At 43.8% G+C, this 13,814-nt stretch overlaps 1 protein-coding gene across 2 annotated transcripts; it reads right to left on the bottom strand.

The window, feature by feature from the left end:
- Nucleotides 1–2,034: 2,034 nt before the first annotated feature.
- eif4ba (eukaryotic translation initiation factor 4Ba) lies at nucleotides 2,035–13,750 on the bottom strand. Of its 2 annotated transcripts, XM_085456218.1 has the most exons (15): nucleotides 13,692–13,750; nucleotides 10,367–10,507; nucleotides 8,999–9,204; nucleotides 8,424–8,540; nucleotides 8,252–8,306; nucleotides 7,983–8,129; nucleotides 7,440–7,562; nucleotides 7,024–7,284; nucleotides 6,650–6,911; nucleotides 4,747–4,835; nucleotides 4,392–4,653; nucleotides 4,206–4,243; nucleotides 3,010–3,139; nucleotides 2,549–2,621; nucleotides 2,035–2,460 (listed from the first exon to the last, which is right to left on the bottom strand). In XM_085456218.1, exons 1-15 carry the CDS (start codon nucleotides 13,702–13,704, stop codon nucleotides 2,383–2,385), a joined length of 1,995 nt encoding a protein of 664 aa, XP_085312344.1. In that variant the 5' UTR covers nucleotides 13,705–13,750; the 3' UTR covers nucleotides 2,035–2,382. The 2 variants fall into 2 exon arrangements, with proteins under 2 accessions (XP_085312344.1, XP_085312345.1); XM_085456219.1 differs by lacking the exon at nucleotides 3,010–3,139.
- Nucleotides 13,751–13,814: the final 64 nt, after the last annotated feature.

Below are 13,814 nucleotides of genomic sequence, written 5' to 3'. Positions count from 1 at the left end.
TAGTCCTCTCTTTCTGGCCAGACATGTGGCGGCACTTCTGCTATCATTTTGTTCGTATCTAAATAAAAATGCAGACTAAGTGCACACATTAGTTTTTGACTGCTAGTGAAAAATGTTTTCTTTACAAGTAACTATCTCACTGAACTAACACAGACAATCCCTCAACATGTTTGTGCTCTCTGCTCATATTGCCCTCATATTAAATCATTTTTTTGCTTTTTAAACAATTTATTTTAAAATTGCCTTCAACAACAAACAAAAGAACTAACTTCAAGGGCCAAATTGCATCATATTTCTTCACATCTATATAGTTTGAGACCCTTGCTCTGAAGGATGCACGCTTAAGCATTAATCTCATGTTGCAGCTGGTGCACTATTAAGCGCTTTATAAATGTGAATGATTATTGATTGAAATCAATGTTTAATATTTTAAAAGTCGCATTTTGTATGTGAAACCTGAATCCATGGATGACCTTTAAAGAGGATAATGACGCTTCTCCTTATAGTTTTCAAATGTAAAACACTGAAATCCTACTGTCCAATGCTGTAAGCCTATCCCAGCTGTTATTGGTGGGGGGTGGGATGTACACCCTGAATAGGCTGTTGATCGGTCACATGGCTTTTACACAAATGTTCACATCTATGGCCAATTTAGAATCACTGTTTAATCTGATAAGCATCTCTTGGGACTGTGGGAGAAAGCCGGAGTACCTGGAGAGAACCCACAGTCACACGGAGGACATCCCGATTCGAACTCGGGATTTTTTCTCTGTAATTCTTTCTTATCTAGGCTTTATAATGATTGAAGTAATGTGGAGTGTGTTCATGCACACACACAAACACTTGCGTTGCTTTCCATGTCTGCTTCCCAGCTTTGGCATTGCTACATCATGGCCACTATTTTTGCCTCATAAATATTTAAAAGACATAATTTGCACGTGCCTAAACACACACCCTTGGTGTCAATCAGTATTCTTTCCGATATCCGCTGCAAAGAATGGTTTGCTTTGAAGAGTCTGAGAAATGCCTTCTTGCATTAAAATGCGCACCTCCTGTGTGTGGAGGAGGGTGGGTGGGTGTAAAGCTCAGCAGGATCCTAACCAGCTGCCACCAGGAGCCGGGGCCTCAGCAGGGGGCCCCGAGTCTGAAGAAAAACTGAGGAAATCTTATGCCTCACAGACCACACTGGGAGAGCAGAAAGTTGGTTGAAGCAACTCAGCATATAGACGACCGTGTTTTCACGGGTGATGGTAAATCCCGCAGGTGTTACGAGAGTATGTGCTGCCCATTCAGCATAACAAAAGGCAGCAGGGAGGAGTTGCATTTTCCCACATTAGAACTTTAATAATCATACTATTTGATTTCACATGATGACCCCAATTTATTACAAATTGGAAGACAGGTTCATATAACCTCATGAACAACCCCCCCCAAGCAAATCCACCCTTTCTCCATAGATTTGTACTCCTTCAGGGGCAATGAATGATTTACACAGATCTGTTAACGTGACTGGATACTGGAGTACCATGAGCATTTAACTGGTCTAATTCTAAGGTATAGAAACAGAGGGACATCTGTACAATGATGGGGATTGTAATAATGGCACTTAATTGATTCTCACGGTAAAATTGTGTGGTGGCTTTTTTCTTTCTTCCTTCCTTCCCTGCAACTGTGAAAATATAAATCCTGCAAAAATATGTTTGGGAATCCTTTTGTTAACACCATCGACCAGCTTATTTGTTGAATGGTGAATCACATGATTGGAAAATTTTTAAATTAGCAGGTTTTGTCTCAATGCTCTTGATAATGAGTACTGGAAAACAGGATTTTCAAATTTCAGCAGTACACTTGTATATTTTTTTTTAAATACTCTATAACATCAAATTATTTAATAACGTATACAGAAGGGCTTGCAATGATGTTTTGCATTTCTAAAAAGTCAATAAAGGAGAGAGAGAAAAAAAAACCCAAAACACGTTTATAAGCTCCATCTTCAGTCATTAGATGCGCCTGTGATCCACAAATATACAAAAATCATTTTTCCCCACTTTTTCCATTTATTTATTACAATTAATTCAATCTTTTCCATCACGTTTTCATGTGTCATGTATTCCTCTGTTCCATTTAAAACAAGTCCAGTATGTGACTATTCTTTAGAACCTGAAGAGTCCTGAAGGTGGAGCAGGGGGAGGAGGGATGGGTGAATGGTTTGAAATTAAAGGACAGGTTTGTAGGAGGAAAACAGAGAGGGGTGATGATTCCCCCTCCCTTCCCAGGAGCCACATCCATGTGAGGAGATTTTTTTTTTCCCATACGCTATGTGAGATTATTATTTTTTTCTTCTTGCATTCATCGCTTTCTCTGCATCTCGTTGTTTTCCCTCTAATCGGCGTCATCTGCGTCTTCTCCTTGGTCACCATCCATTAGCAAAGCGGCGTACTTACTGGCTGAGCTGAACTTCTGCAACAAAATAAGAAAAATAATCAGTACTTTGACAGCACAGTGCAACTTTGCACAAATTTTGATGTGGCTGAGCTACAGGACTTACGGGGGTTGGGGTCTCTTCGTATTTCTTTGGCTCTGGGGGTGGTCTGGAGTCTCGGTCTCTTCTGTTGTCCTTTCTAAAGGTCAGAGTGAATGCTGACGTTAGGAAGTATCTGTACTAAAAAACTAGTTGCGAAACCTTTAATGGCCACAGGTGAAAATAAATAAAGAGGAATCTGCTCGTTTTCGTCTTCTGAAGATTAACAGCCATTTCAGAAATTTCAGTTCTGATTCATGTAGTTCTGACATGAATTATTTCTTGTGCTACAATATGGGGATCATGATGATTTGGTGTAGCACAGATAAAGCATTCATGTGCACACCAGGAAACCCTGTCTTCCCAGTGACCCACAAAAAAAATAAAAATGAAAAAACAAACCACAAAGCACCATCAGTTGTGTAACCCGAGCACAGATGCCTGAAAAATATCCTCCCTGTCTCATTAAGAACTTTGCAGTTGCTAACCTGTCTGCCTCCTTCCTTCGGTCTCTGTTGGGCCCCTCTCCTCGCCCCCGCCCAGCTCCAGGCCCTGCAGGCCCCCCTCGTGCTCGTGGGGGCCCCCGGTCCCGACGCACACCATCAGCCTTGTTCTCATCTTAAAGAAGAAGCCAGACAGTTGAGTCAAGGGGGGCTTGGTGGACGGTGTACAGTAGACTACACTCTCAACGCACTGCAGCATAAACAGCTACTTTGGTTGGATTCAAAATGTGTTAGTCACTGATATAGGGCCAAATGAGAGGTGCACAACTGCCCCCACTACAAGAACGGGCCTCTGAGAAATCTGATGCCGGCTTGCAAAATGTGCCAAAAGGTTCCAAAACTGTAGAAAATAGTGAGAGCCACCTTGTGGCACCACAGCCATGAAGATATTATTGTTCTTGTAGTGTTTCGGCATGCACGTTCTGAGCAGGACCCGCTCCTAGCAAGACTCTTTGACAAATGCGTTCAGCACAATTTCTAGTAAGTGTGGAAAGCACAGATAAAAGCTGCACACCACATATGGTAAGTGAGCAAGTGAATCGATGAAACACTTTCTAAGGAAATCTGCTAAATGCATGAACAAAGCATTTGCACGACAACAAATGAAGTCCTGAACTATTCCACTTCCTTTTTCTGAGAATCTTGTGCTTTTCACAGTCTACAGAAACAAACAAACAAAACAAAAAGAAGTTCCCAGCTCTTTTTCCTGGACCACTCAAGAATTTGAAAAATCACTCTGTCATCACCTTTCAGGCGCCAATACTTACAAGATGTACTCTATAAGCACGTGCAAATGCTTCAGCTGTTTTTTTGTGCTTTTTTTGTTGCTCAGAGCACAGATGGGCAAATACAGCTGAAGCTGATTAAGTGCACCATACACTGATGATGTCGAGAAGAGCCAGACAAGTCAAAGGGGACAGGAAACTCAAAACACAACTCCTAATATCACCTCGTTGACTGGAAGACCTAACCAAACGCAAGTGTGTGACAAAGTTTACTTTTCCAGCATGGAATGAGATGGATTACTCACTGTATTCAATTAAGACATGCAATATACTGTTTCTGCTTCACTTCTTCAGTCAGATTGTGCTTTTCTAAGATTTCTTCATTAGGTAATCGATGGAGACACCCTGGTAACTTGTTTTCGGAGTGGGGGAAATCCCACTGTGTTTAGCACTTACCCTTTCCAGATCCTCTTTCATCTGCAGAACTTGAGGAGCTAAAAGGAAAGGAGGAACAGTCAAGGCAAAGTATATTAAGGCTGTAGGGAATTCAGAGCATCAATTACTCAATCTACTACAATCTACTCATTCATTCATTCAAGAGCAGAATTTAAACATTGCAGGCTTCATTCAGTGAGTGCTCACCTGAACTTGGGAGGAGCTGAACCGCCTGGGGAGACCGGGGAGGTCGGAGCTCGACCATCGCCCTCATTAGAGCCTGTGCTGACTGCACTTCTCTTTGCCCATGCATTCTCCTTGGGAGGAGGTGCAGGCATCACCTTCAATGGCTCTTTAGAAGAGCTGGTGGAGGGGGGCCGGGATGAGGACCCAGGGGAAGTGGAGCCACCTTCTACCCCGCTGAATACCTCATTCTCACCGGAGCGCTCGCTATCTCGACACCGTGACCCTAGTGGGAGAAGGCAGTGTTTCAGTCCCAAGTAGGACAAAGACGAAGGAGAGATCGAGAAGAAGAAAGGAAGCGAGTGAAGAAACATCCCACCTCTTCCAGAAGTGCTTCCTTGCTGTGAAGACTCACTTCCTGTGCGGGATCGCTCAGTATGAGATTCCTCGTTGCGCCAGCTCGGGTCCCTAAAAGCAAAAAGAAAATCTTTATTTTCTTTCCTTTAGACCTTTGGGTACATTATGCAAATCAAACCACTGATGTCTGAAACCCAAACCACTATTTTAAGCACTTTGTTTCAGTGTAGCTACTCAAACAAAGTGCTCACACCACATGAGGGGAAGGACAGTTGAAACACTGCAACACTAAAACTAAACAAAATTTAAGACATGTTTTAGCTGATTGTAAACTGCAAATGGGGTAACAGGGTTTAAGCAAAACAGGGTAAAACACGGAAAAGGCCAAGCAAACAAGTTTCTGAGTTTTTGCAGAGACTGTGGGGCATCTGAGACGGACTGTTTCGAGTGCAATGTGACGACCCGACCAATCGTAAAGCAAGAGCAAGAGTTCAGCCCTCACAGTTCTGCTCTATGCAAATGACATGATTAGCAGATTTTTGCAGTGGACAATCGTGAACACAAACCCTGCTGCAAACAGATATTAAAAATATCAGTTGCTGTTTTTACCTTCGAGGAGATTTTAAAAAGTGTAACATGCAAATATTTGGAACTGCTACTATGTAAAAACTTGAGCAACTTGTTAGGCCTTAACTTACTGATTACACAGACAAACATCTGAAAATTCTGGATGTAAATGTCAAGCAGTCAAATCAAGACCAACGTGAAAGGCGAGTTGCAGCTATAACAGAACAGTGAACCAAAGAACATCTCAGAAATCTACCATGAACTCTTCAAGAATCACAAGATGAGGCTTTGAATGTCCGTCAAGTTGTAGGCAGATCTTATAAACATGCCATAAACATCTCAGAAATTAAACTGAGCTGCAAGAACTTATTCACGAGTGACGGAGAAGGGGGCGGGAGATCAACAGACGGATTGGTGCTGCGGCTGCAGTGATGCGGACGCTGTACCGGTCTGTTGTGGTGAAGAGAGAGCTGAGTGTAAAAGCGAAGCTCTCAATTTACCGGTCAATTTACGTCCCTACCCTCACCGATGGTCACGAACTGTGGGTAGTGACCGAAAGAACAAGATCGCAGACACAAGCGGAAGAAACGCGCTTCCTCTGAAGGGTGGCTGGCCTCTCCCTTAGAGATAGGGTAGAGCTGCTGCTCCTCCACATCGAAACGAGCCAGTTGAGGCGGTTCAGGCATCCGACAAGGATGCCTCCTGGGCGAGGTGTTCTGGGCATGTCACACCGGGAGGGGGCCCCGGGGCAGACCCAGGACACGCTGGAGAGACTATAACTCTCAGCTGGCCTGGGAACGCTTGGGTGTTCCCCCGGACAAGCTGTAGGAGGTTGCTGGGGAAAGGGAGGTCTGGGCTTCTCGATCCGGCCCCGGATTAGCGGAGGAAAATGGATGGATGGCTGCAAAAACAGAAGTGAAGGATTCTAATGCAACAGCGACAACGGCTGTGGCTCTACTAATTGCAAGGATCGATGGTCTATGCCTGGCTCCTCCAAGGTACTGTACCCCAAAGTGCTCCCGGTGCATCTGCATGAATGTTAAGTTAAAGAAAGCACTTGTATGAATGTGTGTGAATGAGGCTTGGGGTAAAGCAGCAGAAAAGCACTTTGAGCATCAGTCCATTTAACAGAGACTCTGGCTGCAAAGGGCTTGTACAAGCTGTACAAGTCTCCACAGGATGCGTCAGCATTAAACACTTAATCATTAACATTTGAAAATAAAAAAGGCGCTCTCCCATTTCTGCATTAGATCTAATTTACTTGTGCTTGAGAAAAAAAAAAAGGCAGAAAATTTAATGGTGTAATAAATGTATAATACTACTACATTCAAACATTACTCATCAGCCTCCCCGCTCACCTGTCCCTCATCTTTCTGTCCGGTCCCCTGCCTTTGTCCTCCTCCAGCTGTCTCTGCAGTCTCTCCTCCTCCTTCTTCAGCCTCTCCTCCACCTCCCTCTCCTTTGCTGCTGTGTCAACGGGTTTTGCTCCGCCAAAGATGGACGAGGCCCTGCTGCTTGAGCTTGAAGTGGCAGCAGGTGAAGTGCCACCACTGCCGGCGCTTTCCTCCTCTTTAGGTACACTACGAGGCTTCAGGTTCAACTTGGGTCTTTGCTGAGGAGCTAGGGTTGGAAAAGATGAAAGTACATACGTCACAAATGCACAACTTAACAAGATTTTTCCTGAAAATTAAGAATATTGACAAAGGATAGGATTTATACAATGAAATCTCACCCCTCTCTTCACGCCTGTCGTGCCGGTCTTCACGGTCCCCGTAACGATCCCGTTCTCCGTAACGATCTCGATCTCCGAAACGATCCCGGTCTCCGAAACGATCCCTGTCCCCATAGCGATCCCGGTCCCCGTAACGATCTCGATCTCCGTAACGATCCCGGTCCCCGTAGCGATCATTGCTACCCTGACTGTCATCATAATCACGGCGGAAACCACTACCAAAGTTACGACGACCTCCTCCACCACTACGAGAGTCGAAACCTACACAGACAGCAGACCAAAAAAGAAACGTGAAAACAGAACGCTGTAAACACTAAATACAACCACAAAAAATAAAGATTTATTTGGGATCAGAATGTTAAAGTAATCTGGATCTTGTGCCTAAGAAGCAGTTTCCAGAACTTATACAAACAAACCTCCATCATTGTTTCTGCGGTCCCTGTTGTCATAGCGATCCCGGTAACGACCTCCTTCATTACGATCACTGTCCCACCGCTGGCCATCTCTGTGACGATCAGACTCGTAACGGTCACGTGATCCTGCATTAGGTCGAAAGTAATGGGACGTGACACACTGAACAGCTGATTGGATGGTGTTACCACACAGGTATTTTATATAAACAATTCAAAATTAAAGACAAAGAAATAATAATAATAAAAAAAACAAAAAAACACCTGCTCCTCAGTTTGAAAGCTGAAAACCAGGGCTGTGACATAAAGCTAAGGCTAGGTTTCACAAAATAGTGCAAAAGAAGCCACTTAATGGACTTGCTGTAATTAATTAGTTCAGTCAATATACTCAAATTAAACTTTCATGCTTCAATTTGTGAAACTGAAATGGGGAAAAAAATAGTCTCAAAGCATTCTGTTTTTCTGTTTGTTTATTTAGGTATATTTTTTTCTTTAGAGGGAATCTTATGCTATCGTGATAAAGCTCCAGCAGAAGCATATTAGACTCACTGTCTCCGAAGGCATCATCTCTCCTGGGAGGTCCATCATCAGCATCCGCACTTGGTCGAGCTCTCCAGTCACTGTCTGTCTTGTCAGGACCCATGTCAGCCATTCGCCCACCTCGGTCTCGACCACCCATAGGTCCGCTGTCTCTTTCTGAGATGTGAAGAAGGAGAGGAGACGCTGTGTTAAATTATCGAACACTTCAACGAGGGCAATGGAGCGGCGCGTGACTGCAGAGGCAGAGATGATCAAAATGTCCAGGAATAAAAGTGTACCTTTATCATTTGACTGGTCTGCAATATCCACACGAATCCGGCGGTTGCCCAGGTTCTGTTGGCATGAGCAAAGAAGTAGTTTGTTACAACTATTATTTACTGATCCTTCCTGCACTTTGGTGAAAGTCTCAGACTGTTTAATTGTGTCTTTTCCAACTTCAGGTTCTCTTACTTCCTCGCTGAGGTTGAGAGCCCTGAGGAGGGATTCTACGTCGTCAAATTCAGCATAACCAAAGCCTTTCAGCCTCTCTGGGTTACTGGGCTCTCGAGGCAGACGCACTGCACTGATCTGGACACAGAGACAGTTAAAGTGAAACACATTGATTAATAACATAACGCTCTAATTACACTCATGACAACAGAAACACACTACCCAAGTTTTCAAAATGCAAAATAACAACAGAAAACAACAACAACAACAACAACAAAAACTTTGTGTCGCTGATGTGACACGTTGAGGAACAAGTGTGAAAACAAACAGAATAACAAAGTGGACCTCTGCATCCTGTTCTTTTTTTAAAATGCAAATTCAATCTTGCTGTTGTGTGGACAGCCCCACGTAGATGTGGACTGAAACTTCAGAAATTAGCCACACGTTTAACTTTAAAGTGATGATCTGAGAACCTGAAATGTAACTGAAACTGCAAAACCAACACACACAGAACTGCTGGCATCCTAAATGTTATTTGCCTTGGCTGTTATATACAATTATGAGTGATGGCTGTGTGTATATCTTGCTAAACCTACTGCCAAGCCGCGGAAGAAGTCTTTGATTGAGTCCTCAGTGACATCATAGGGCAGGTTTCCCAGGAAGGCGGTGTATGGTGGGCTGCGGGGGAGCCTGGCCCGGTCAATATTGGGCTCGCGAGCTGAGCGAGGCGCTGTAGGCAGAATGGAGCGGTCGATGGGTGGTGCCCTGTACGTGTCCTCCTCCGTGTGCCAGGAAGTCGAGACTGCAGAGACATTGGAGGAATCTTCAAATAAAAGCTAATATTTGAGCTTCCTAAATTCATGAAATGCTTTCACTTAAATAAAAAAAAAAAGAAGAAGAAGCTACCTATACTAGGGTTACCTGTGAGAAAACAAGAGAGCTCATTGCATAGAGATCACCGTTTTACATAATGCAAACACTTAAGAAAAAAACAAACATTAGGTGCCATTGCCTGCTACAGTGCTTGCGCAAACTGGCCTGCGTTTGCATTCCCCTTAATGATCCAGACTCGACTACGCATCAGTTTGTCTCATCATCTCAGCTCCTCTCTTTCTAAACAAACGCCCCTCATATGGTGTACAGCAATCACATTAGTCACACAAACTGGAGTTTAAGGGTCACACACACTCAGGTATGGTGTAGATAGCCTAGTCTCAACATAGAAGCTGGAACAATTAACATACAAACAAACAGGGCATTGCCACTGACGCTGCATAAAAACCAAACTTTGACTTGGTAAATATGTTAATTAATACTTTCTTATAAATAAAATACATGCCTCATGTAACTACCCCCAGCTTGGATTAGTGTTATCACCCTCGTATTACAAGACATTTATATCTGCATATCATATCTATTCATATCTCACCCAGCTCATTTTCATTTAAACACTCTGCAGCACATTTCACATCCTGCCACATGTTCGACTACATGTGTTACTAGAATCGCCAGTTTGACCACATTCTTCAATTTTCCCAACGAATCTAAAAGATCTTCTGAACAAGAGAGAGCGAGCACACCGATTTTACTACAGTAATTGCTTTCAGGGCATTTCCACTGAGACTGGCTTGTCATACATAATATCTCCTTTAAAACATGTGACTGAATCAACAGCTATGCAATTAAAAGGATATCTCTGCCTACTGATTGCATAGCTAACCTGACTTACACTGACCATTTTGTTACCACAAATCACTCCAGCAGGTTGCTTCTTCAAATGCAAATAGCTCAGACAAACACTGCAGCCTTCAATTCAGAGGTTTTGAATTTGCAGTTAAGGGGAAAAGGTAGAGCTAAACAGTCGTTACCAAGAAACATAATGCAGACCGTTTTTTAGTTCACCTACTGTTGTGAAACGCTGCTAAGATATTCCGATCACTGTGTGCATTTCAGTGTGTGCTCACCATCTCCGTCCAGGTCATCAGTCTCATCCGCCCAGCTTGTGGACTTGGTCGGATAGCTGGGGGCGACGCTGCTGCCTCCACTGTCCTCCGCAAGAAAGTCAGTCAAAGTGAGGGTCTTCCCCTTCTTATTCTTCTTCTTAGCTGTAGGGAAGAACACAAGAGTAAGTCATGGTTACCTTGCCCATTGTGGACGTCTCTCTATGGAAGTAACTTACAAAGTAACATATGGAATACCTGCAGACTAAACTATCAGAAACTGCAGCATCTCAACAGTTTAAAAAAAACAAAACCTAATGTTTTTACCTTAAATGAGAGCTGCTGTTTAAATGGTGACACTATTTTTAAGGTTTAGTAGTGAGATGATGTACAACCAAGCAAGATAAGAGTGGGCCCCAGTAGGGCTGGGCCATATTATACCGTTCACGGTAATACCGGTATAATGTTAGGCAACGATAGGAAAATGAAATATCGCGATAGAATATGAGTAAAACGCGCATGCGCAGTGCCTTTGTTTTCATACGCACATGGCCGATTGTTGAGTGAAACAGATGAACCAGAATTGGTTTGTAAAAATGGTGCAACTTCAGTGATGTGGAACTGGTTTGGTGTTTGTCCGTCAGATACACAACAAAGCACATTTTTTTGCAGAACATGCAAGCGGCCGTTGTTATTGTCGTATTTGTCGGACTAAGATGCTCTTAAATCTGGGAGTAATCTGGGTCCTAAACTCCGTATGTTTCAGGTCAAACAACACTGCAGCATCACTGAGAGTTAAAAACTGTCTAAATTCTTTCATCTTTAATAAAACGATCAGCATTGCTGCTTTACCAGGTGTAACTATAAAGTTTAACTTCCAGGCATCCATGAAAACAAAATGTATTACATTTAACGGAGTTAGAAGTTAGCAGGAAGCTAGCGGAAGTTAGCTCGCTAGTTTCGCTAGTTACCTAAGCATGATATAGCATGTTCTGACTGAGAGATTTCTGAAAAAAATCAAACGTACAGCTCTGCTATCACTTCCAACATAAATGAAGACAGGAAACTAAACAGCAGTGACGTTTGTAGGGTTACTGAAGTTGGGCTAGCTGGTATATAATGATGCGCTACGTGATCGCTAGCGACACAGCTATGTTAGCATAACATAAACAGTGAAGCTGGAGGACGAACACTAACACTTTTCCACTTATAAAAGTTAACGTGAAGGTTCTTCATGGTTAGAGACAAATGCAATCGCATGGCAGGATACTGTAAACGGACCAAACTTCAGTCAGGAGAACAACTGAGATAATCCATCCACAATACGAGGTTAGTCATTAATATACTGCAACAACATGGGAATAGAGCAGCTGCCAGAGAATTCAACATTAATGAATCAATGGTACAGAAGTGGAGGAAGCAAGAAGAATGAGTTTAATAAAGTTTGATTTATCTGACTGCTTTGTTTCGCTTAATGTGCCTTATAATCCCGTGCACCTTATGGTCCGAAAAATACGTACTGCACACTGCAGTTTAATGTTGCAAAGCACCTCTTTTTAACTTCAGTGGATATTATACATGGTTATGCTCAGGATATGTCAGCCCATTTCTACTGGAAATGCCTTTTGGTTAAACTTTCAGCAAGGAATTTGCATTTGCACTGTTACATTTTTATAAAGCTTTAATGTACATAAAAACCAGCTTCTTGTTTAAGTGAAAATAAATGGAAGGTTGTCTTTTTGCGCTAGTAATGTTGTGGAGTTGTATTTTGTCTCGCATCAATTATATCGTCGGTTATATCGTTATCGCAAATTTTCAAATATATATCGTGATAAATATTTTTGGCCATATCGCCCTGCTCTAGGCTCCAGTGTGCGTGTGATAACAAATACTTCTTTTGCTACAAAAAACCAAAACTGCACACACACGAATGGGGAGTGGCCAGCCTGTCCAACCGTCACTGTGCAACAGACCAGAAAAGGCTGTTTAGCTCCAAGTCAGGTGAGAACCATAACGATTTCAAAACAACCTTACTGCAACACGTTTTGACTGACTGAATCATGCACAGACCACAGAATATTCTTGACAGTGTGTCCCAGTGCCAGCAGTTACCAGCCCCCAAGGGAGATGGGGAGGGGGGCTCGCACACAGTTCATGATGCAGGTTTTGACTTGGAAAAACAAAAACAAAAAATAGGGGGTGAGAAAGCTGGCTGGGAGCTTTATTGTGAAAATCCCAGCTGTCAGGACATTCTTTTGCACACATTATTTCAAAACCCACAAAAACGCAGAGACCAACAAAGACTGTTTACAGCTCTGGTCCAGAATATTACACTAAGTTGTTGTTTACGGCCGTCAGGTTTGATCGAAATGGCTATAACCGCTTGTACTTTGCAAAACCAGCAAGCAAAAATATTGGCTGTGGTAGCCTGCTCAGCGATCCTCACTTATGTGACATTGGTGAGCTAAGAGCTGCGTAACATTAAGTTTCAGCGGAGCTGTCTTCTTCTTAAACTACAACCCCGCGGTCAAACTGTTAGGGTAACTATACGGGTCTTTAGCTTGCCGTATACACTGATCGCTTTTGTCTTGGCGGCTATGCGGGCTTAGTCAGCAAAGGACTGCTGACGGGGGAAGTATCCCTGCTTAGCTGGCTAGGTTTTACGGCCTAGCTCGCGTCGCAGCGCCACGATCCAAGTGCGCCATCAATCGCGCAGGACTTGGCCGGCTGGGGGAAAAAAGATAGCTTAAAGTTGAGAAGGAGCTAGGGAAGTGTTTAGAATGCGGCCAAAACAGGCTCAGCTGCCCCATTTCATCAAACACCGACACCAGGCAGCCACGCTTGCACACGTGGGGAGACTCCTCGGGCAGCCCGGACTCCTCGGCCCGACCCCTCCTCCACACATCGCGCTTGCGCCCGGCGCTTATCTTGCTCTGAGCGCCACGGCGAAACCCGCTACGGTCATACAATGTGCCAGCTCTGCACGCAGTTCCGAACATTTCACAGCCTGTCAACCACGTCCACTGCGCACAACAACGCTTAAAGTCAAAAGCGGACTTCAGCAGCCGCAGTAACCGTGCCCAGAGGTAAATGCTACAAGTTCTCGGGAGGTTACAACGTTCACATTTATGCTAGTCGTTGCTCCGTTCATTCGCCTATGTCTGGCAGTATCGTCTTTACCGAGCCCAAAACAACCGGGAACCCCTTTTATACACACGAGACAACGACGCGGAGCGATAAAGCGAAGAAAAAACAACCATCAAACTTCACGTGTTAAGTTGAATTGAAGTAAAATCCTCTTAAATTCTCCCCCGAACCAACCCGGATCGCTCACCCACATAAACCTCACCTGACGCCGCCATGTTGGAGAGCGAGTTCGTAGTAGTTCCCGGATGAAGGCGTCAGAGGTTTATTATCGGGAGCGCGCATCGTCGTCCACGAGAGCCTTGCCTCCTCCCTTGTTTACTTGCTG

This window comes from Copadichromis virginalis, linkage group LG5, assembly GCF_057382275.1.
Source record: "Copadichromis virginalis isolate Kocher_CV1m ecotype Utaka linkage group LG5, C_Virginalis_male_GT1.1, whole genome shotgun sequence".
NCBI classification, from domain to species: domain Eukaryota; kingdom Metazoa; phylum Chordata; class Actinopteri; order Cichliformes; family Cichlidae; genus Copadichromis; species Copadichromis virginalis.
The sequence above is the reverse complement of the archived record's forward strand: the minus strand, read 5'-3'. Positions and strand labels throughout refer to the sequence as shown.